The sequence below is a fragment of the Nannobrachium achirus genome (assembly GCF_963921795.1).
Source record: "Nannobrachium achirus genome assembly, chromosome: 11".
Lineage (NCBI taxonomy): Eukaryota > Metazoa > Chordata > Actinopteri > Myctophiformes > Myctophidae > Nannobrachium > Nannobrachium achirus.
This window is the reverse complement of record NC_137820.1, coordinates 33,816,975-33,841,221: the sequence shown is the minus strand read 5'-3', so window position 1 is coordinate 33,841,221 and position 24,247 is coordinate 33,816,975. Positions and strand designations below refer to the sequence as shown.

At 42.4% G+C, this 24,247-nt stretch overlaps 1 protein-coding gene across 3 annotated transcripts in view; it reads right to left on the bottom strand.

Annotated features, from left to right (window-relative positions):
• Positions 1-8,566: 8,566 nt before the first annotated feature.
• wfdc1 (WAP four-disulfide core domain 1) overlaps positions 8,567-24,247 on the bottom strand; it is a 66,770-nt gene continuing 51,089 nt past the window's right edge. For 2 of the 3 annotated variants that reach the window (XM_080737847.1, XM_080737849.1), the window contains exons 3-8: positions 12,975-13,173; positions 12,294-12,377; positions 11,609-11,749; positions 10,857-10,907; positions 9,978-10,032; positions 8,567-8,828 (exon numbers count right to left, since the gene is read on the bottom strand). In XM_080737847.1, the coding sequence (XP_080593973.1) occupies positions 8,807-8,828; positions 9,978-10,032; positions 10,857-10,907; positions 11,609-11,749; positions 12,294-12,377; positions 12,975-13,173 (552 nt within the window). In that variant the 3' untranslated portion in view covers positions 8,567-8,806. Of the gene's footprint in view, positions 8,829-9,972; positions 10,033-10,856; positions 10,908-11,608; positions 11,750-12,293; positions 12,378-12,974; positions 13,174-24,247 lie in introns of all 3 variants that reach the window. The other variant, XM_080737848.1, reaches the window with a different exon arrangement.

The following is a 24,247-nucleotide window of genomic DNA, read 5'->3' as shown; positions in this document are numbered from 1 at the left end:
CTGTGAAACAGTTGGTTTTTGTTTCTCCCAGCAGTGGCCAAGGGTAAACATACTCCATCCCGCCGCACTCTATTTCAGTGCGTCGTCATGAATCATTTTGAACATATAACCTGACGAGGACGTGACGAAATTTATGCTCCAGTGACAGGAAGTCGTAAAGTTTATTTTTTCCCCAGGCTGAGCTACAGTATGAGTTACAGTCTAGTTTCCCAGAGTAAGATGTTGGTTTCTGTGAAGCATCCTTTTAGATGAGCTACACTGACACCTTCTGGGCACCCGGATGCAAACCTTAGCTTACAGCCAAGGAAAACATATGGTCTTCCCATTAAGCAAGTGGTTCTCAACCTTTTCAGGCCGCGACCCCCAAAATAATCATATTTGAACTGGGGACCCCCCCACCCTCCACACGCACTTGGAATTGTAGTAGGTGGCATTATATTTAGTTTGACTCAATCTATTCCATTGTGAACGTAGCTGATCTACATGCTCACAACGCCTCGCAACACGAGGCTTTGTGAGCATGTAGATCTGCTATACATTTCACAATTTCTGTCTCTAATATTTGACAATTTGACCAATGTCCAGAGGTACTAAAAAGTCCTTAAATTGTCACTTCAGAAATGTGCAGATACCCTACACCTATACTGTATAGTACTGTATGTTGGTCTGTTAACTTTTGAGTGAGGAAACAATGTTAACATTTAGCTAAACATCTGGAGGGGGGGGGGGGGGGGGGGGGGGGGGGGTGCCATGGTGTGTTGAGTTTTCAGATGGGTGGTCTAGGGCTGCATGCATATTTAAAAGCATGTTTATTTTAATGATCAATAAAATTTGTGTTTTGGATAATTATCTGTAAGACAATGAAATGTATTTTGTCAAGGTTTTAAAGGGGGTGTCATGATTAGTTCTTTAGATAATGTTTTAAGTATTAATGTTATGTTATAATTAAAATGCTAGTGTTTTGCCAATTACTTGGGGGCTCACTTGCAATATTCTCATAACCCACAGTGGGTCCCAGACCACAGGATTGGTCCACTGATCTAAGGATATGGTCTACCAAAGGTTATGCTAGACCTGCTGGTCTAGCATAATAAGCAGCATTAAACATGATCTTACATCTCAGGAAACCTGTGCAAGTCTTTGAATATTTCAAATCCTTCTAAGGTTTTTTGAAAAACATGTTTCTATGTCAGTGGTGCTCAAACTTTTTCATTTTTCAAAATGATATGTATTTGGCCACAAACCCTCATCTCAAAATATTTAGTTCCAGGGACCCTCCAGAAGCAATTTGACGTCTTTGCTTAAAAATACATATATTCAAAGATTTGCACATATTTTCACGCCGCGCTGTGAGCTTGTATATCTGCTATTTTTCAATAGCTAAAGTATAAAATAATTAAGGCCCCTCAACCTTGGGCCCTGGTAACAGTCCCACTCCCCCCCCCCCCCTTGTGACGCCCCTGCAGACAGGTATAGTGATCAAAAACCGAAGGTTGGGTGTTTTAATAGCTACAGGTGAACAGAACAGTCATCATCACAAACACAAACTAACATGAAGTGACAGCAAACAATGACCCGGCTTTAAATTATGTCTGAAGCATTAGGCCTACTTTTACCCCCCTCCCATTTGATATTTGGCCGCAGACCCCAATCTGAAAAGATCTTCATACCGGGGACCCTCATACAAGATTTGTGTTGTTAAAATGCAATTATTTAAAAATAATTAAGATCTTTGAAAATAGAATGACTACTACTAGCTCCAAATTGTGTTCCCGGCTTGGATCAATCAAACTAACGTTATTTTGTGAGCTTGTAGATCGGCTATTTTCAAATAGCTCAAATTGCTTAAGACCTCCCCCGGAACCCCATCAAGGACCCCTGGGGGTCCTCGGACCCCACTTTGAGAACCACTGGCATATAGGCAACAATAACATCTCAATCTCATCACATGAATTAGAATATGGATTGAAAGAATCTGACTTCGGGCATTGAGGGCATCATTTGAAAATCATTATTTCAACACCACATACAGTACATGTAAATGTTAAAACATGCCACTAACCTCCTCTCCGCTGCTGTCTTCGATGCACTCATGATGAAGTCAGTATAACAGTGGTGGCACGGTGACAACCAGTGACAATGACATGTAGATGTTGTCCACTGCTGTGTTAATGGTCTGTGCTAAACAGGACTTAATTTGCAGCAGCGTCTGGCTTGCGCGGTGTCCAGAGAATCTATCCAACATGCTCAGAACAATGACACCATGCAGCCACCTGATCATCACAGCGAGTGCTCATTCATAAACTATCTCTCTCTACCTCTCTCTCTCTCTCTCTCTCTCTCTCTCGCTCTCTCTCTCCCTCCCACGCACGTTATGCATATAATCAGCAGAATTAACCATAAAAAATGTATAACATGATAATTATTGCGCCAGCCCATTCATGAGTCATCCCTTCATAGCCATTATCTCACTGAACATAACGATAATAATAAGTACAATAATAAGTACCAAAAGCTAAACATAATGTATATCTATATATACTGTAGTGTACTGTACATATATTTACGTACAGTATATTTAAAAATAGGAGAATACAGTGTATTGCATGGACATGAAGGGTTTTTTGTCTGTGATTTGTGGCTAAAAGGCTCGGCCCTCTCAGCTTCCACTAAGTACTAAATACCTGTAATGGATACATCATGAATGTTTGATGGGGGGCTTGTGAAATCAAGCCCTGGCTTTAGCCCCCCAAAGCCTCAACACTGCTCTTCTTCCACCACTCAAAGGGCTGTTTTGTACCTGGATCTGCCGTGCACACACCCTATTGTACCGTCTGGCACGAAAGCATGACCTATACAAAGTAAAATCCTTGGTGTTAATGTAACTCTGAGACTGTACAAAATGCTACCAAATGGGCCCTATACAGGTCCATTTGGTTGCATTTTGTGCACTCTCAGAGTTATACATAATTCATTATCACTGAGGATTTTACTTTGTGTAGGCCTATACACAAGCCGACAATGTGCACAATTATTTGGAGATATTTGTGTTCACCTCATTGTAGGGCATTCATCAAATATTCGAATGTTCGAATATTCGAATATCAAATTGACTATTCGACGTTGTTCACCGAAATCGAATATTCGCTTTTTTTTTTTTTTTTTTTGTCAAGGCCCCTGGTGGATGAATTTGTTAATGCTCTATACCAGGGGTTCTCAAACCTTTTTAGGCTCTGACCCCCAAAATAAACATAATTGAACTGGGGACCCCCACCCTGACAAGCACTTGGAATTGTAGGTATTTGTGACAGATAAATATTGTGAAAATAGCCGATCTACATGCTCACAACGCCTCGCATGTTCGCCTCTTGCTTACTTAATATTTGACAGTTTGGCCAGTCCTGTGGAATATTCCACTATTCGAATACTTTGAGGTCGAATAATTGGAATACTAAAAATCACTATTCGTGAATGCCCTACCTCATTGTAGCTTATTGTGTCAATATATTGGTTTAAACCGGTTTCCTAACTGATGTTGTTCAAATGCAATTGTTCCTATAAAGGAACATTCTGTGCAGCAGCTAAAAATGTACATGTCATTGTATTTCTTCCTATACAGTATGTATGCAAAAAAAAACAGTCAATAGTTTTTGAGCGGTGCTCCTGGAAGGAGCTAAACTCCAACATCTGGCTTTGTCCATTTGTCCAAATTTGTTGTACGCCCAGGCTCACATTGGCCAGTGAACCAACGAAAAGTATTAATTGCGATCGTCAGGGAGCAGTTTACTATGAAAACCTCCACCGGCCGTCCGTCCGTCCGTCCGTCCGTCCGTCCGTCCGTCCGTCCGTCCGTCACGTCACACGTCACACCTTTGTTTGTGTACGGTGTGATGTCATATATCTTCAGTATGACATCACACCACATGTGTAAACAAACCTTTGTGTACGTTGCTGTGGCAACAGTCTGTTGTTGCTGGTCTGTTAGTGTACGTTAGCAACCACCTTAGCAACCATGGTTTTACCCTAGCAACCAACTGTTTACCCTAGCAACCAACTGTTTACCATAGCAACCATGTTTTTTTACCCTAGCAACCAACTGGGCATAAAAGGGATTCTGTTAGGGATCTCCATATATGGGCATAAAAGGGATTCTGTTAGGGATCTCCATATATGGGCATAAAAGGGATTCTGTTAGGGATCTCCATATATGGGCATAAAAGGGATTCTGTTAGCTGTTAGTGATCTCCATATATGGGCATAAAAGGGATGCTGTTAGGGATCTCCATATATGGGCATAAAAGGGATTCTGTTAGGGATCTCCATATATGGGCATGAAAGGGATTATGTTAGGGATCTCCATATATGGGCATAAAAGGGATTGTATCCCAGATGATGCCCTGTTAGGAGATTCATGACACGCGTGTCAGAAAATGCTGCTGCGCCACACTCAGCACCCCTAAAAACCAGTACTTGGGATTTGTTGATGTAAATGTTCACATAGAGTGTAATAATTGGTAAAACAAACTTTTGGCCTATTTGTGGAGATAAGCGACCAACGGTCGCTTATCTCCCGATTAGGGAGTCTTACTGGTATGATCTGTTTTTGGTTAATTGGAACACAGGTCCTTTTTCTCTGAATAGTGACAATATTCTCTATAATATTATGTTCCACTCTCATCAGTGATGTACTGTTCTAAATTAAAATGGAATCCCCAGCTTTCATGCAGAAGAGGGATTATATGCATGAGAAAACTAAATACTGCATTAACGCTCTAGTATTAAAACCTTGAAAATGTAATTTCCATGTTGATAAAGATGAACTGGGACATTAAGTAAACTACAGTAGGCCTATGTTAGTTTCATTCATTAAAGCCAGAACACAATAGATTGATTGTTTATTAAATTAAAAATGCTTTGAAAATGCATGCGGTATTGTAACAACAACAAGTGCTGTAACTAGGAACAAAAGTTGCCAAATAATTGTAGTGGAGTAAAAGTATAATATTTGTCAAATTGTCAAATATTAGAGGCAGTTGCGAGGCGTTGTGAGCATGTAGATCTATTTTCACAATAGAACCATGCTATACAAAATGTTACACCTCAACTCTTGGTGCTCGTAGGGGGGGGGGGGGGGGGGTCCCCAGTTAAAATATGATTATTTTGGGGGCCGTGGCCTGAAAAGGTTGAGAACCACTGCTTTACACCACTGCCGAAAAGGTACATATACTGTAAGTCTTTATGCACTTACCCTACAACTTCTCCCTCCACACAGCTTCAAATGAATGATCAATGCTTGTGCTGAAGTCACTTTAAAAGCACCATTTCATCTCCATTGCAGAGATTCAGGTGTCACAGCAGCAACAGCAGCAGCCAGTAAGAATGAAACACAGGAAAAGGAGTGAGGCTACTGCTAAGGGCAAGTGTCAAGAGCCCAGCACTGATCATTAATTTGACTCAGCTGTGTGTGGCTTGTGGGTTGTTCCCACTGGTGTGGTTGCTTAACCCTGGTAATTGACATTATTGAAACGAAAAGGATAAAATCGCCAAACTTTTTTTGAGGCTTCTTTAGGACCTAACGATGGATTTTAGCCTTTGGATACCAAACTTTATTTTGAAAATTACCCATAGAATTATCCATATCAAGTTGGGCTCCCATCGACTTTCTATAAAGGAGGAAAATACCCAGAAATAAAATCTGCTTTAAGTAGGATGTGAGGGTTCTAACTAGGGGTTTGTCATGATTCTGAATCCATTGCAAGCATTTGTTTTGCACAAAAAACTTTCTTTGGGCTAGAAATGGCCCCCAAAAAACTGTGAAAAGTGATGACTCATCACTAAACCATCGTTTAGTGAATGAATGTAATTGGACTGGGATGAAGATAAATTGGATTGTGGCCGTTGCAGTGTATAGGTTGGATGGAAGTTGACCTCTTCTTGGCTTTGATCATCTGCATGTAGCCTCGTACCCGCCCTCTTCCGGAAACCATTTCATTTGTTTCTTCTGGAATCCTCCTGGAGAACGGAAGTTGGTCGTTTACTAGGCTAATCTGCATGAGCAGTGAGCACAACGCTGTGACTCGATGAGTGGTGAGATCAGCTCACTCCGTCACAGTGCTTTACAGCATTGGCACATCAAGACACGTTTACTCAAGCCAGCACTAGATTTATGTCAGATTATCATCATGAATCATAACTGGCCCAGTTTTCCAGCAGTTCATATACCAGGCTTGAACTTGAACCCACCACTATAGTGTGCAGTATTTCATTTGATGTTGTCCAATAAAATAATTCAGAATATCAACAAAAGACACTTGTGTGTTGTGTCTAAAACCGTATCGACATCGACAGGCAAGAGGCAGAGGAGGAGAAAATGATTAAATCATCTGGAGCGATGTGGGGGCTTGGCACCAAGGCCAAGGATATCATTTTTGTTGAGGGGGCACAAAGCCATGTGTCCATGAAATTCCTGCCCTGGACTAAAAGCATCGTCACTGTCGGGCAGAAACCTCGTATCTCCAAGTTTCAAATGTGTATGTTTTTTTTTTTCGCAAAGTAAAGCACTGCTTCATCATACAAGGCCGTCGCACAAAGGTAGTGAAAACAGCTGATCTACAAGCACACAACGCCTGACGGTGCAGGCATTGTGTGCCTGTAGTTCGGCTGTTTTCACTAGTTTAAATCATTTTAAAAATGATAAATACAAAACAAACGGTTTTGGACATACAAGGTTTCCACCCGACAACGATGATATATATATATATATATATATATATATATATATATATATATATATATATATACAGTGTATATATCAGATAGCTGGCAGCAAAACTGTGAGAGGGAAAACAAAACAAGCATATTATTTCTAAATGATGTGGTTTATTTGGAATAAACAAGACAGCTCCCCAGCACCAGTTACAGATAACATTCATGTATCATTTCTTTTTAGCTCTGCACACAGACAGTGGTTACATCTTATGGTTTTGTGCCTCTAGCTTATTACCTGTCTTTGTATAGCAGACCAGCTTATTGTTCTGTAAGAAAAGGCATTTTAAAATGTTTAAAATGAGCACCATGTTTTACAGTACTGACTGACATTGAAATATGACATGGATGTACAGTTACGCGCCACAGAAAACAACTCATGTTCGCTGTCACACGCACCAGTTGACATTAAGCAAACACGGCCTGCCAACATTGGATCTAATTGAATGTTCTGGAGTGAGCTGCAGTTTCAACAGCATATTGTTGTGACTGTCGGCCAGGAACCTTGTATACTGTAGGCCAGGGGTCTTCAACGTTTTCAGGCCAAGGACCCCTTAGCTGAGAGAGAGAGATGAAGCAGGGTCATCAGTGTATTTTGGACTCATGTCAATTTGTATTATCAGACATGTAACCACTTGAACCGTCAATACTTAATAAACTTGACATTTCACTCTGTACTTAGTGTGCTCTTTTTTCCTCCTCTACACCTAACCTCTTTGCCGAAAATAGCAGATCTACAAGCTCACAACCCCTCACAGCGCGAGGCGTTGTGAGTGTGAGCTTGTAGATCTGCTATTTTTGGCTAAAGTTCTCAGAATATGGATGTTGGGGTTCAAGTTGTTAATATAAAAAATCACACAAAGATTTGTAGGACCCCCTGTATGTCCTGCAGTAACTCTGAGGACCCCCCAGGGGTCCCTGACCCCCTGTTGAAGACCCCTGCTGTAGGCCTTGTAAAAAGATCACAACCCGTCAAGATGCAAGCTTGTAGATCAATGCAAGCTTGTAGATCTGCTATTTTTGATGAGGATTTGATTGACTGCGAAAATGTTCTGGCCTTGTTGACAGCCAGAGTGTTCATTTCACATTCACATTGTTGAGAGAATATGTTTAATGAGAACACTGGGTTCTGATTTTCGGTGGAGTCCATTCATTCCAATTGGAGAGAGAACGTGAACACAGCTTCTGAACCAATCTTTAGCCCCATGGTCACTGAACTAAATATTGGACCCCATCAGAGTGTTCACATTGTTGAGAGAAGATGTTTAATGAGAACACTGGGTTCTGACTTGGGTGGGTGGATTAGGCGTGTGTGTGTGTGTGTGTGTGTGTGTGTGTGTGTGTGTGTGTGTGTGTGTGTGTGTGTGTGTGTGTGTGTGTGCGTGCGTGTGTGCGTGCGTGCGTGCGTGCGTGCGTGCGTGCGTGCGTGCGTGCGTGTGTGTGCATGTGTGTGTGTGTGAGAGAGAGAGAGAGATAGAGAGACAAAGAGAGAGAAAGAGAGAGAGTGAGAGAGACTAGAGAGAGATAAAATGAGACAGTTTGAGACATTTAAATTGGTTGATTTAAAAGGGCTTTGGTGTGTCAACCCTGATACTCCCAGACAGACAGACAGACAGACAGACAGACAGACAGACAGACAGACAGACAGACAGACAGACAGACAGACAGACAGACAGACAGACAGAAAGAAAGAAAGAAAGAAAGAAAGAAAGAAAGAAAGAAAGAACATCACCCATGTCTTTGGCTGTGTGTGTGTGTGTGCGTGCGTGCGTGTGTGCGTGCATGCGGGCGTGCGCGTGTGTCTGTGTGCAAGTTGTCCGACAATGTATTCGGAAGACTCTTAAACTATAATCAGGCTTATGCTTAATTAATGACAGAAATAGGCAATCTACAAGGTCACGCGTTGCGCCGCGGTGTGAGCTTGATCATCGGCTGTCATACAACTGAGCATAAACCAGACTTTTAATCCTAGATTAAAGCTGGACTCCAGGAGAGGCTGGCATGGTGGACAGCTGATGACTGATGAGGTTGTGTTATGGTCTTACGGCTCCGGTCTGGTGGATCTGAAAACAAACAAGCAAACAAACATTAATCTTGGTCTGACTCTGAATCAAGATAAATCTTTTTTTATGGATATCGTCGTTGTTGGGTGGAAACCTCGTATGTCCAAAACCGTTCGTTTTGCGTTTATCATTTTAAAAATGATTTAAACTACTGAAAACAGCCGATCTACAAGCACACCACCGCGAGGCGTTGTGTGCTTGTAAGAACTGCTGTTTTCACTACTTTTGTGCGACGGCCTTGTACGATGAAGCTGGGCTTTACTTTACGAAAGAACGTACACATTTGAAACTTGGAGATACAAGGTTTCCACTCGACAACGACGATATTGTTGATGTAAAGCTACAGTGCTGGAGAAGATGTTTGTATTAGGGCTGCATGTAGAAAATGTTATCACCAATCACAATATCGTCATATCCAATATGAATAGGCCTATTGCAAAAGCAATATACGTATCGCGAAAAGAGATTATTAAACTTTGTCATTTCACCCATCCAGATACAAGATTGTTTTAAATGTTTTAAGCAGAGCTGTGAAACTGTATAGTTGATGGTATATATTCATTGTCAACAGCAGCTGTAGCCAGGTACTGTTGCCATGGAAATAAACCATCGATTTCTTTCTTTCTGTTTTCCAGTGTGTGCATACAGCAGGCTTTACAAGTTTACATTGTCTGGTTAGCAGTAAACATAAGGCAGAAAGACAGGGGGGTGCCCAAATTATTTTGGGGGGATCCCAAAAGATTAACTTAATGTGAAACATTGTTTTCTCTCTCAACAGTAAACAAACCAACATAAAGTTTAAGGTGTCTGCACATTTCTAAAGTGACAATTTAAGGACTTTTTAATACCTCTAAAATGAAAAATGTAACATTGGGCAAATTGTCAAATATTAGAGGCAGAAATTGTGAACATAGCCTACATAACGAAGATCTGCTATTTTCACAATAGAACCGTGTTATACAAAATGTAATGCCTCAACTCTTAGTGCTCGTCAGGGTGGGGGTGGGGTTGTCCCCAGTTAAAATAATGATTATTATCTTGAGTCATATCGTCATTGCAATATTAAATCAACGATGTTGAATATTGCAGAGCCCAATTTATATGATACGATATGAAATGAAAAACTAGAACTGAATAAACGTACCTCACCCCAAGTGCTTGTGGTGATTCTTTTCATAGCCCACTGCATTGTTAGAACTGGTGCCTGTTAGGAGGGAGACATAATCGTGTCAAAAGACATTTTCTGTTAAATATACAGTATATATATATATATATATGTGGGGGTCCTCAGAGTTACTACAGGACGTACAGGGGGTCCTACAAATCTTTGTGTGATAGAAACTTTTTTTCTCCTTTATAAGGTCCATATTCGGAGAACTTTAGCCAAAAATAGACGATCTATAAGCTCACAGGCGTTGTGGGCTTGTAGATCGGCTATTTTCGGCAAAGAGGTTTGGTGTGTAGGAGGAAAAAAGAGCACATCAAGTACAGAGTGAAATGTCAAGTGTATTAGGTATTGACGGTTCAAGTGGTTACATATCTGTTAACACAAATTGACATGAATCCAAAATACACTGATGATTGTGCTGTCAAACAATGAAACTATATGGAATCTGGGGGTCCCTGCTTCATCTCTCTCTCAGCTAAGAGGTCCTTGGCCTGAAAACGTTGAAGACCCCTGGCCTACAGTATACAAGGTTTCTGGCCGACAGTCACAACAATAATGCTGATGAAACACACAAACACGCACACGCACACGCACACACACACACACACACACACACACACACACACACACACACACACACTCAAATAAATACAAAATAAATAATAATAAAAAAAAGAATAGCGCAGCTCTACAAGCTGGCAACTCGTAGCAACACATTGTGAGCATGCAGAGCTGCTATTTTTCCCAAGCGTTTGCCCCAGAATGTACAATTATTACCCTACATAATAAATAAATAATAATAATAATGTCACCATACTGTAGAATGTGGTTCAGAATGATAAGCGTATTACCTCACTTACCCAAGTAATCCTTGTAGTCCTTGAAGTATTTATGCCTCAGGCTGCGACCATCTACAGAGAAAGAACGTCAAGACAGTGATATAATTATGGCCATGTTTTCAAACATGCAGCCCTTTGAACAAACCCATGCACTCATAATCAAACCCATACTGTAATATCACAAGAAAATATTCAGAGCCGAGCAGAGAGAGGACATGTACTGTATGTGTAATAACTGACATGGTGGGCCTACTGTGACAGGTGCTGTAAGTGATATGTCTTTCATTAAAACAAAATGGTTATTGTTAAAAAGTTAAATCTCCAACCCAGTGGTTCTCAAACTTTTCCTAGGGCAGAGGTTTTCAAAGTGGGTGACGGGGCACCCTGGGGTGCCGTGACGGCAGTCCAGGGGTGCCACGAGATAATTTGATAATATTTGGAATTTATTTGGACACTTGAAAAAATATTTATTATCATTTTAAACTTGAAGTACAAAGTTATTTTCAGTCAGTTCTAACCAAAATGGCTATTATCTCAACGTTTTCCTTGCACCAAAATCTCTAAAATATCGTCACTGTCGGGCAGAAACCTCGTATCTCCAAGTTTCAAATGTGTACGTCTTTTGGTAAAGCAAAGCCCTGCTTCATCATACAAGACTGTTGCACAAAAGTAGTGAAAACAGCCGATCTACAAGCACACAACGCCTCGCATCGCGAGGCATTGTGTGCTTGTAGATCTGCTGTTTTCGTGTGTTTTCGTGTGTTCTCTCTCACCAGAGTTCCCGCGTTGCTTGATGCACTGTCCCCGGTTGGGGATGCCAGCGGCGGCGTTTCCTTGGTTGATGATGTGACACTCGTAGCCTGTAGGACAGTGCAGGGGCTCATCTCCATCCTCTGTGGTGCTGCAGGCCTCCGCTGCACGGGGCACACAGGAACACAGTCAAAGCCAAGTTATATTTCTATCACACGGTTTTGTAACCCATTTCTTTCAGTGAATGAGACCCAGAATTACCCTAGCTGTCAAAGATTCTCCTAGGGATTTTGAATTTCAATCTTTGTTATGTTACTAGACACCTTTACGGACACATTGGTGAAGACATCGTTTGGTAACTAATTTATTCCCAGGTTTTATTAATATCTCCTGACTATAAGCACTACTCTCCCTCTGCCAACCTGGGGAGAGCTCCAAACTGAGTCCATGCTTCCTTCAATGCATGAGGAGGAGCAGGCCGCTTTTTATCACCTGACAGGGGGGGGAGTTTCCCTGGTAGGACGTATAGCGTGTCAAAGGAACATGTTATTCCAAACAGTTCCTTTCCCCTCCATCAGGCACGCCGGCTGACCAGGGGGAGGCAGTATAGAGACCAGGATTACAGCGTGTTTCTGTTTGTGAGGTACCTACCCTGGGTGTAGCATTTCTATGATCGGTGGTGTCACATGTTAGTGGGAGATCACTCACCTTGCAGGACCTCCTCCGGGCCATCTAGCAGCCAGCCGTTCCCACCCAGCCATCGAGGTTTAGGCTGCACCAACCAGTCCAGCACTGCTCAGAACACACACACACACACACACACACACACACACACACACACACACACACACACACACACACACACACACACACACACACACACACACACACACACACACACACACACATGGATCAGTGGACTCTGACAAAGGCTGGGTAGCTGAAACGTTTGTTTACATTTTTAAGGCAATGGGAAATTAAAGAGTTTGGTAGCCTAGTAACAAAATGTAGCTTTTTATCAGAGTAAGTATGTTAATTCAATAACAACACATGCGCGGTGATGGGTCGTTCAAGATTGATTAATTCAAAAGAACCAGTTAATTGCCATGAACAGGAAAGAACTAGCTCACTTCCTGAAACTGTTACGTTTTCGTTCATGCAATTAATGAATGAATCTTTGAACAGATCATTGCTGTGAACATGAGAATTATGACTGAAGTTATTTATTATTTTTTTTCCCACCACAAATGTGGTGGTTGTGTTTGGTCTTCTTGCTGGACAGACTCCAGACAGAGTTGGGGTTTGGTAAGGTTTTTGGTTTGGCGAGAGGGTTAAGGTTAGGATTATTGTAGGGGTTGGTCAGGTATAAAGTCTATACTGAGTACTGACCTGGTGGGGGCTGGACAGACTCCAGACAGGCGTAGATGCAGCCGTTGTAGCAGCAGCGTTTGTGGCGTTCACACTCGGAGTCGGAGCGGCACACAGGGACCTCACAGGCCCGCTCCGGAAGCATCTGGGGCGGCGGAGGACAGCGGTCATTCTTCTGGTGCTGCGCCGACTGAGACTGGTTTGGATACTCATAATCCTGCTGTAGAGAGACAGACAGACAGACAGACAGACAGACAGACAGACAGACAGACAGACAGACAGAGAGGAAGAAAGAGTTATTGCGACAAACTAATTTGCACGTACAGTCAGTGGTAGAAAAGGTACTCACATTTCTTACTTAAGTAAAAGTATCAATACTGCTATAGAGGGTATGCGCATGCATAAAGTGAATGGCAAATCGAGTGGCAAATCGAGTGGCAAAGTGAGTTTAATGTATTCAACGTAGATCGTTTAATGCAATCAGATAGGGCTTTTCTGTTTGGGTATATAGGCTGTCAAGGCCAGAAATGTGTTTTTTGCCACTCAGTAGGCGTTCCCTCATAACTTACGGGTATGATGATGATGTCACGCGCATACCCTCTATACAGAAATACTCTGTTGCAAGTAAAAAAAAGTACAATATTTTCCCTCTGAGATGTATTGGAGTAGGAGTAAATTACTGAAAATTGGAAAGTAGTAAAGTAAAAATACCTCAAAATTGTATTTAAGTACAGTACTTGAGTAAATGTTCCTTTAGTTTACACCACTGCGTACAGTACTACAAACATATCGTAATGTCATGATTATTGTTAAAATGTTGTTGTGTTCGCCTGGTTTTAATGACTGCATTACAAAGGGATTTTTTTTTGTTGTGTATATCACTTGACACTTTACTTTAGAATTGTGATTTAAAAACAGGTAGACTGGTAGGTCAAGGTTGTAGGCGCACCACATGAGCTACTGTATAGAACCCACACCCAAAGTGGGGTCCAGGAACCTTGAAGGGGTTCCAAATGAGTGTGGTTCTATTTGTGATAGAACACATACTACTGAGTTTCTTTCCTTTCACCAGGAGAGGGCAGCATTGTGTTTGGATAACAACATCATCATGGCAGGCTCACAGGAGGCCTGCCTGCAAGCGTGTTTGACCTGGATTTGGGAAGGTTTTCTGAGTGTGGGAACAAACATTTCAGGGGTGAGCCTGCAGGATTCTGAGCCAAGCAGTTAAACACTCTCAAGGATTGAGCTTTGGGCTGGATAAACATAAATACACGGATATGCATGCACACACACACACACACACACACACACGCACTGAGAAAATCTGCTACTTTCTTATGAAAGGCTTATGTATATCTTTGTTGTCTCAGCCATGGACAATGTACAATGTATATTTTTCAAAAGGATAACATCTGTTTACTCTCATTCTGTGGCTCTGTAGAAAGATATTCCTGCTGTATAAAACGAGTTGGTCAGAATAGAAAACTAAGTAAGACGCCGTAAGGATGAGAAGCAACCTCGCTCCAAAGGGCGAGGTCGCGCACATGGACGTGTGCACACATGTGTCTGGGTGACGACAGACTGCTGGGTGAGCGCTGGCGCTTTGGCATGGGATCAACTTTGACCAAAAAAATGCACAGACATGGTTGTGGCCATATGACTGACGTCTGACAACGTAGATGTTTGACGTCATAGACCACATGAGACTGACATGATATGATATGATATGATATGATATGATATGATACATGACATATCCATATAAGGGCATTCCCATATATGGGCTTAATATTGATGACATCAGAGATCTCCATATACAGAATGGGCATAAAATGGACAACGACGTGTATTGATGACATCAGGGATCTGATGTCATCAATGATATTCTGACATCATTGTGATGTCAGAACAGGTCAGCTATATCCTTCTGCAGAGCTGGGATGAGGTGTCACGCAATATGACGCACACACAGGATCTGAAGGTTTTTAAAGTAGCCTAACTAGTAAGACACCTGAGGGTGGAATGCGACCTCAGGGTGACATGCAACCTCGCCCTAAAGGGCGAGGTCGCGCCAATTCTTGACCATCTGGCCAACCACAGCGTTTCTCTGACGATTCTAGTTGTTGTCATTCTGGGGGGAGTTTGTTCATGTTTTTGTGAGGGTATCAACCCTAGGAGACACGGGGAGAACATGCAAACTCCACACAGAAAGGCCCTATCACTCACACCCTCGGTTGGGTTGGCGATAGGGCCTTTCTGTGTGGAGTTTGCCTAAACATGGAGATGTGGTACAGAAGGACTCATATATGGGCATAAAAAGTATGTCATGTGACATCACTTCCTGTACAGACAGTCAGACAGACAGCCATTGACTCCGACCTAACAATGGCTACTGTCTATGACGGTAGTTCCATATGACATATTGGACTAGACTATCTCCATATATAGTGTTATCCACATCTCCATGTTAGGACTCATATATGGGCATAAAAAGTATGTCATGTGACATCACTTCCTGTACAGACAGTCAGCCATTGACTCCGGATTAACAATGGCTACTGTCTATGACGGTAGTCCCATATGACATATTGGACTAGACTATCTCCATATATAGTGTTATCCACATCTCCATGTTTAGGGCAAACAGATTCGCTCAATTTCTCCATGTATAGGTCCAAATGCCCAACGTTGAGCTTGACAACGAAACGTTCTTAACACAGCCGCCCCATATTTACTTTAGAAAATATGTTAAATTCTAAGTACGTTTCGAGTACCGGTTTGATACATCGACTTAAAGTTGGATCCAGGCCTAATAACTTTATCTGGCCGCCCCGTTGCCACCTCCTTGTTACATTTTCTTTTCTCCAGGTGGATGGACATTCTTTCATGGACATCCTTTCATAGGTGCTCTAAGTCCAGCCGCCCGTATCAGATCGGAGGAGGATACCGCACATTGTACCTCATCCACCCTTTCTTCTCTCTCCTTTTGGTATCTTTATCCTCCTCCTTCTTTTTTCTTTTTTATTCTTCTCTTTTTTTGTCTTTCTTAGTCTTGTGTATCCTTCTCTTTTTTTTGTCTTTCTTAGTCTTGTGTAGCCGCCCCCGTACAGGAAGAGATGGGGACTTGAGGTCGCAAGTCAGGACTTGAACCTGTGACGCTGCAAAAGCTGGATTATCAGCCTAGATGTTTGGAACACTACCCTGTGTTCCAGATGGACTGGACTATCTCCATGTTAGTGTTATCCACATTTCGTGTATAGCCGCCCTGTACAGGAAGTGATGTCACAACTCGCTGACATCACACTGGATGTCATCACTGACATCACAGAGGATACGGAAGGACATAACAGAGGATACGGAAGGAAGGTCACTCAAGCGACACGGTTCTTCAGAGTATATGCGACCTTCGGTCGCAATAAACATCAAAGACTTTCATTATAAGTGATTGATACAGCCATTCTGTCACTGCACAAAGAACTAGCTCTTGTGATATTAGAGAACACTGTTCAATGTGATTGTTTTCTTTTTCTGTTGGAAATACTGTTCAAAACCACTATAGAAAACTATACAGGCGCTTTCAACTGCCGCTAAATGAAAGAGTGAAATGGAATGATATATGATTCCGATTGTGTAGTAAACACAACAGTGTATTGTATTGTATTGTTTTGATATGCTTGGGTTAGGACTACAGAACAATACCAGTGGGGGGAGAAATACTCAAGATTCTACTTTTGTAAGTATATAAATAGGCTACCACAAGTTAGTCCTGTATTCAACATTTTACATAAGTAAAGGTACATATTGGTATCCAAATACACTCAAAGTACCAATGTAAAATAGTAAAAAAAGACGGAAAATGTAGATAAAAAATAGAGCTTGGTAAATGTATGTTTTGTAATAATAATCTAAATCTTCAAAGTAGCCTAAGTAGTATCTCAAGTTTTCAAATAATTGTAAATGGAATAAAGAGCACAGTGTTTGACTCTGAGATGTGGTGGAGTACAAGTATAATGTATTTCAAACAAAAGTAAAAGCACCTCAAAATGTAGCTCTGGTCCATAGCGTTAGTGGAGTTCTCCCTAACGCTATGTTCCTCTACCTCCCAAATCCTTGGCAAATCCAGAAAGACCTGTCGTCTGGTCCAAAAATAACAACAATTGTTTCGCCCCACACCAAACCAAAGATATTAGTGGACAGTTGAAAGCTTACTCTACTTATTCTAGTGGACGCGGTCTGAGCCCCCCACCACACGCTTAAAATACATTTCTAGGGTAAAATGAAAAATATTCCACCGGATGAAGACTGTTACGAAACAACGCTTCCAACGTCGCAGAGTTGATCTAACCCAATGAGACTCATGCTCTGTGTAATTCGGTTCTCTGACCTGCGCAGCAGTAGTGAGTTGGCACCTTGATGGCGACGACAAATAGTGAAAAACTAAAAGAAATGGAGTCTCCATCCGGTGGAATATTTTTCATTTTACCCTATAAATGTATTTTAATTGTGTGGTGGGGGGCTCAGACCGCTTCCACTAAATAGAGTAAGCTTTCAACTGACCACTGATACCTTTGGTTTGGTGAGGGGCGAAACAGTTTTTGTTATTTTCGGACCAGACGACGGGTCTTTCCGGATTTGCCAAGGATTTGGGAGGTAGAGGAACATAGCGTTAGGGAGAACTCCACTAAGGCTATGGACCAGAGCTACTCAAAATTGTACTTAAGTCAGTAACTAATGTGCTTAGTTATTTTCCACCTCTGAACAAGTCTGCAGATGTTGTCAAGAGGCAGTGGTAGCCTACAGTATGTGAGCTTAGAGATTTCCTCTAATTAGATAATTGTATGGTCACAAGGCTTTGTATGTTTTTCATGCAATTGTTATTAATTTGGCTGGGATTTTCCAGTTTCCTGTGCAATTTCACCCCGCGGCCTAAAACAAACTCCCGAGTTTGGATTGTGCAGAGGTTGCTTCTATTACATTTTGTTAATGGTCCTTAATTGCGTATGCGTGCGTGCGTGTGTGTATTTGAGAGAGAGAGAGCGAGACGAGAAGAGAGAGGGAGAGAGAGAAAGTTGCAGGGTCTCCCCTAGTATTTTTTCCCTCCTCCTCCATGTTACTAATTAGATAATGGACTTGTGGACCGCACGCGATCGTTAAAACGGCCCTGTTTATTTGGCAGGCTGAGCAAGCTAGTGTTCTCCCAAACCAACCGGAAAAGCGAAAGCAAATGTTTGGCGCTGATGTCCGTATCACACACAGTGCATGTGTGTTGTAAACACTAAATAGCTCGCTCCGTCGACTGCCAGCTTAGAAGGCGTTTCATACCAACAACCAGGGGTGTCGCACCACATTCTGGGCCCTGGGTACTTTAACTATTGAGAAATATCAGATATACAAGCTCACAGCGCGGCACCGAGTGCCGCGCTGCGAGCTTGTAAAGATTGTAGCTTGTAAAAATTGTAGCTTGTAGATCTGCTATTTTTTTTAAATCGTGAAAATTGGTTCATGTCTATTTCAACCTATGTTTCTATGTCAGTGGTTCTCAAACTTTTTCATGTGAAGGACCGCCAAAATGATATGTATTTGGCCACGGACCCCCATCTCAAAATATTTCGTTCTAGGGACCCCCCAGAAGCAAAAGTCGAGTTGCAAATCTTCGCTTAAAAAATACATATAGGGCTATTCAAAGATGTGCGAACATTTTCACAACTTCTCAAAAATAGCTGATCTACAAGCTCGCAGCGCGGCACTCTGTATATCTGCTATTTTTCAATAGCTAAAGTATAAAATAATGAAGGCCCCTCCACCTTTCTTGGGCCCAAGTAACTTCCCCCCCTTGTGACGCCCCTGCCCACAACACTATGCGGTTATTGTAGTCAGAGCTCAGCAAAAGTTACCTGTTTAAGTAAGAATGTTCCAAGCACTTTGAGGTCGAAGAGTTCAGCAAAGCCATTGCAAAAACAAACATTTTACTTGTTACTCTATTATTAGTCTCGCGTATAGGCAGACAACTTCCATAAATCTCCGAATGCTACATAGAGTCTGGAACTACGCCCCCCTCTGAATGCCAATTCCTACGATATTTGGCCCCCAGCCCCACATTTCTTTCAAGATTTCTTGAAAATATCTATGAACTTGTAGACAGGCTATTATAAAATAGCTGGTGTACTAAATAGGGATAAAGTGGTTAAACAGATTTTGATGCTATATTAACTAATTTAGCTCGGGACCGCCTGAAACCCCTTTAAGGAAGGGGGTCCCTGGACTACTGATCTGCATAATCATTAGTACATTCTTCCACTATAACCTTCTAGCTGGTGACAATTAAAATGAAATTAACAACTTTCAGCAAATTGCTGAAATATTAGGACTGTTTCTCATTATGTTTGGGACCCCTTGGAACACTCTCAAAGACCCCTGGCGGTCCCCGGACATCACTTTGGGACCCACTGGCTTATACCACAGTATACAGTATACAGTGGGACCCCATGTTCAGCAGTTATGGAAGGGCATGGGCACTTGGGCAGGGATACCGTAGGACAAGGGTCTTCAGCTAGGGGTCCGGGACTTGTGTAATGAAGTCGACTGAGTCGACTTGTCGACTTTTTCGTTAATGCCCTAGTCAGACAGTACAGTAACAGTACATGAATGAATGGACACCAGGCCTACTGTACAAGGTCTCCTGTGACTCCATAACGACATAATCATGATAATTACACCTAACCTTGCATCCCATCAGATTAACTTCACAATCTCCAGGAACAGTCATACCCTTCCTGTCTGTTTGTTTGTTTGCTGTGTTGATATGGCGGTGTGATACTTGTGTTGCATTGACTAGCATTGACTGTTATGTGCACTTTTTTGTTTGGCACTGTTTGTTAAGTTGTGCTTTGAGTATAGCTTTTTTGAGCGGTGGTCACAACGCTCCTATACGTGGCCGTGTGTGTGGGTCTGTCTCCGTCCGTGTCTGTCTGTCTGTATGTAGCCTACAGTACCTTTTATGACCACACATGTTAAGGGAGGGGCGCTGTTTTCAGGCCAGGCCAGGCCAGGCACACACACACACACACGCGCACGCACGCGCACACACACACACACACACACACACACACACACACACACACACACACACACACACACACACACACACACACACACACACACACACACACACACACACACACACACACACACACACACACACACACACACACACACACACACACACAGGGGGGAAGGGGGGAGGGGTAAACCACCGCTCAGTTCACACGGGTGTGATTTTTTTTGTGTGTGTGACGTGTCACTTATGAGCGTTGAATGTTTCGTGGTCACTTTATGTCTATATTCTTCTTTTTTGCAATAGCTTTTTGACACTTTATATTTATATTCTTCTTTTTTGTGCTTGCTCTTTGGACTGTCCACTACAGTACTCTTTTTCTTTTTCTTACTTCTTTGTAACTTGTAACCTTAAACTGCTGTGCTGCCTCTGGGCAACTGAATTTCCCCCGTGGGATAATAAAGGTATCTAACTATCTATCTATCTATCTATCTATCTATCTACTCATATCTCCACCACCGTTACCGTGGATTTTTGGACACTGCTGCTCCTACATATTTTGCCCTAAAATCACGCAAAGCGGTACATATTATGTCTACAGTCATGTCATCAACATGGATCTGTCCCATTTAGCGCCACCATCAGGCCGATTTTTACATGCGACCTGACGGTCGCTTATCTCCCGATTAGGGAGTCTTACTGGTCCTAAAACTATAGTTTGCAGTGCTAATACTGCAGTTTGTGGTCCTAAACTTACAGTTTGCACACTTTGCAGGACTAAAACATTTGCAGTGTTAATACTAGTTTGTCATCCAAAAGCTCTAGTTTGTGGTCCTAAAAGCAAACTTGCAAGGGTTTTCAGTTATCAGATCCCCCCCCCCTCCCCCCACCCATCTCTATCCTGTCTGTCTGTCAGTCTGTCTTCCATGTGTCTTTGTTGCTCACAGACAAACTGCCTGCATGCGTCGTCTGTCACGCCATCCAGCATCATGCCTGTCTCTGAACTTTTGTTTATTATTCTGTGTGCCATGCATGCGGGTGCCTGCCTTTGAACTTGAAGTGTGCAGTGTGCCTATCCGTGGGCATTCTCTTCCTCTATATCTCTCTTTTCTGTCTTATGTCTTTGAAGGACAGAGACTTGCAGACATGAGTCTCTCTCTCTCTCTCTCTCTCTTTCTCTCTCTCTCTCTCCAGAATAGTTGAAGAGGATGTGAAGGGTGACTTAGTGTAGTGAACCGTAGTGTCCTTATTCTGGGGCAAAGAGATTTTGTGTAGAGGGAAATACTAGAGGACCTAGTATGGCCCTGGGGTACCCCGGGCCAACTAAGTATATTGGTTATGTCCTTATTAGTCAGAGTCCTTAGGGTTTTTTCACGCTAATCAGTCTAAAAGCCAAATTTTGCACAGATGTAGCCCAGGGCATGCTCTAATCTAATGATTTAGCTAGGGCGCCCGAGTTTGCGACCTTCAGGGTCGCCACAGCGGCCAAATCAAGATGGGCTCCCATCGATTTTCTATACAGGAGGAAAATACCCAGAAAAACATTTTATGGGTATTTAAATAGGATGTGAGGGGTCTAACTAGGGGTTTGTCATGATGCTGAATCCATTGCAAGCATTTGTTTTGCACAAAAAAACATTCCTTGGGCTATAAATGGCCCCAGAAAACGCCCACAAAACTGTGAAAAGTGATGACTCATCACTTTCCATCACTTTTCATCACTAAACCATTGTTTTCTGTTTTCCCCATTCTATCTCCCTAAGGCCTCGACTATATTCAGTACATTTCCAGACTGCAAATTGAACTGAGCTCTCAGAGTTCGGCGAACAGCTGCGCACAAAGAGATGCGAAGTATATTACGTATATTGTCAGTCTTTTGTGCTGTTATTTTGAGCCAGTGGCGATGTCGCGATGTGATGTGATGCATTGCAAGCTGCGGTCGCGGATTTCGCTGTCTCTCGAATCTTGACAAATCTTATGGGGGTCCGTAGCAAAACACATTTTCAGAAGGGGGTCCGCGATATGAAAAGGTTTGAGAACCACTGGTTTATAAGGAGGGCTGGCCATTAGTGATGCTGTCTGACTGGCTCCAACACTGGACTGACATCAGACCATTCATGATTTCACGCAAAGATCACAGACGTCCTGTTTACTGAGAGCCAAGACACACACACACACACACACACACACACACACACACACACACACACACACACACACACACACACACACACACACACACACACACACACACAGTCCTAAAAGAGTGAGAAGTCCTAAAAGTTGCAACTCGATCCCCTGTGCCTGCTAAATGGAACAGCCTATAACACACATCTGTTCATCTTCTGGACAGTCTCACTCCATTTCCTGACTGCAGACAAACGGACAGGCCACATGGACAGACACGGGAAGCAAAAAAGTTTCTGCCTCTCTCTCTCTCTCTCTCTCTCTCTCTCTCTCAGGCAGTCACAGGTGGACATAAATAATGTCAAGGAAAGAGGAAAGAGACTTCATCATGGAGAGCGTACTGTGGGAAAAAGGAGCAAACACGCAGATGCACACAGACAAAACAACCTGCTATCTAGACATACACAGGAGCAGGTACTGTAGGTATACTGTACCATTAGTCATGTTTCCATAAACGTATTCAAATATAGGAAGCAAATTATCAGAAAGGGCATTAATTTAAGACAAAGCAAATTTAGCCTGTTTCCATTTGCGGGTGCCATCCATTATATAATTTTAGAGAATGGTCAGTCAGTCAGTCACTCAGTCACAAATGCATTTCCACCTTTATCTCTTCAGCAACTGATCCCAATTTTCACATGGCGCATTGGCCATTAGCATTATACAGAGGCTGACGGAGCCCGATTTCCATTTTCACCAAATTCAAGCTATTTCTTAGCGTTTTTATACCTCTTCTGTTCAACTCAACTTCAGCCTGTTGTCAGGGCAACGGTCCGTTCCTCCAGGCCATGGGATCTGTAACCCCACACCCACCAATCTCACAGTTAGGAATGTTGCAGTGTGTCTGTCTCTCTCTCTCTCTCTCTCTCTCTCTCTCTCTCTCTCTCTCTCTCTCTCTCTCTCTCTCATGTGGTTTGCCTGCATGCACGGGTCACTCATGCACCGGGTGCATTTGATGTGTGTCTTATCTTCCGACGGGCATTATGATGCCCCCACATATTCTCACGCACGCACCAGTTACAGTTACTTTCTCAATAACCCACACTCTGCACATATATTGGAGCACATATCTTCAAACGGGTAAGGTCTAGTTCGAATTATTGTAGCACTCCCTACCTCCTTGCCCCCACTATAGGGTCCTTGGGAAACGCCAGATCGCAGAAGAGCGACACAAACAAACAACACATAAACAGAGACTGAACGTGATACTGAGCCAGCTTGTTATAAGTTTAGCTTGAACAAATCTTTGTTTTAAGTTCTGTCGGAGGTTGTCTTTGCACAACAGTCTGTAAAAAGAGCTACAGCTGAGCAGGCACGTTGTGAAAACGGGAGGAATTTACACACAGAGTTCAGACGGTTTGTTTTGTGGGCTAATGCTAATAAAATGGACCAGAACGTCATCATTTATTAGCATTTATTGTCTGACCCGTTTCCATTCACTAATGCGCATTTAATTTATTCGATAAAGCCTAAAAAATGCGGATAATGAAAGTTTATTCGAATTTTGAAGTGTTTCCATAAAAAGACTTTTGCGCAAAACCCTTATGCGCATTAACAGGCTTTATGGAAACGCAATTAATAGACTGTGTTTAAACACAGCTGATTGACGTTCAGTAAACAAAACAAAAACAGGTGAAAAGTGCTGGTGCACAGAGGTACACGTGGGGAGACAGAGAGAGAGAGAGAGAGAGAGAGAGAGAGAGAGAGAGAGAGAGAGAGATTATGATATATCGCGCTGGTCCTTCATAGCTCTAGAATGTAAGTGCATACATTACATCGCTATTATAAAATGTAATGGCATACATTAATAAATATATGTGCATGAGAGAGTTTGTGTGGGTGTCAGAGTGCATGCATGTGTACATTCTTTTGCAGCTGTATGTGTGTGCGTGCGTGCGCGCGTGCGTGTATCCACTTAAACACAGGAAGCAATAGAGTCGGAGTATCTGTCTGAGATCTCGGCACACAACCATGAATGGTCTGACGCTGGCCAAACTGTTTACACTTCTGTACTGTACATTACACATACTGTACTATATACTACAGAGTGTAG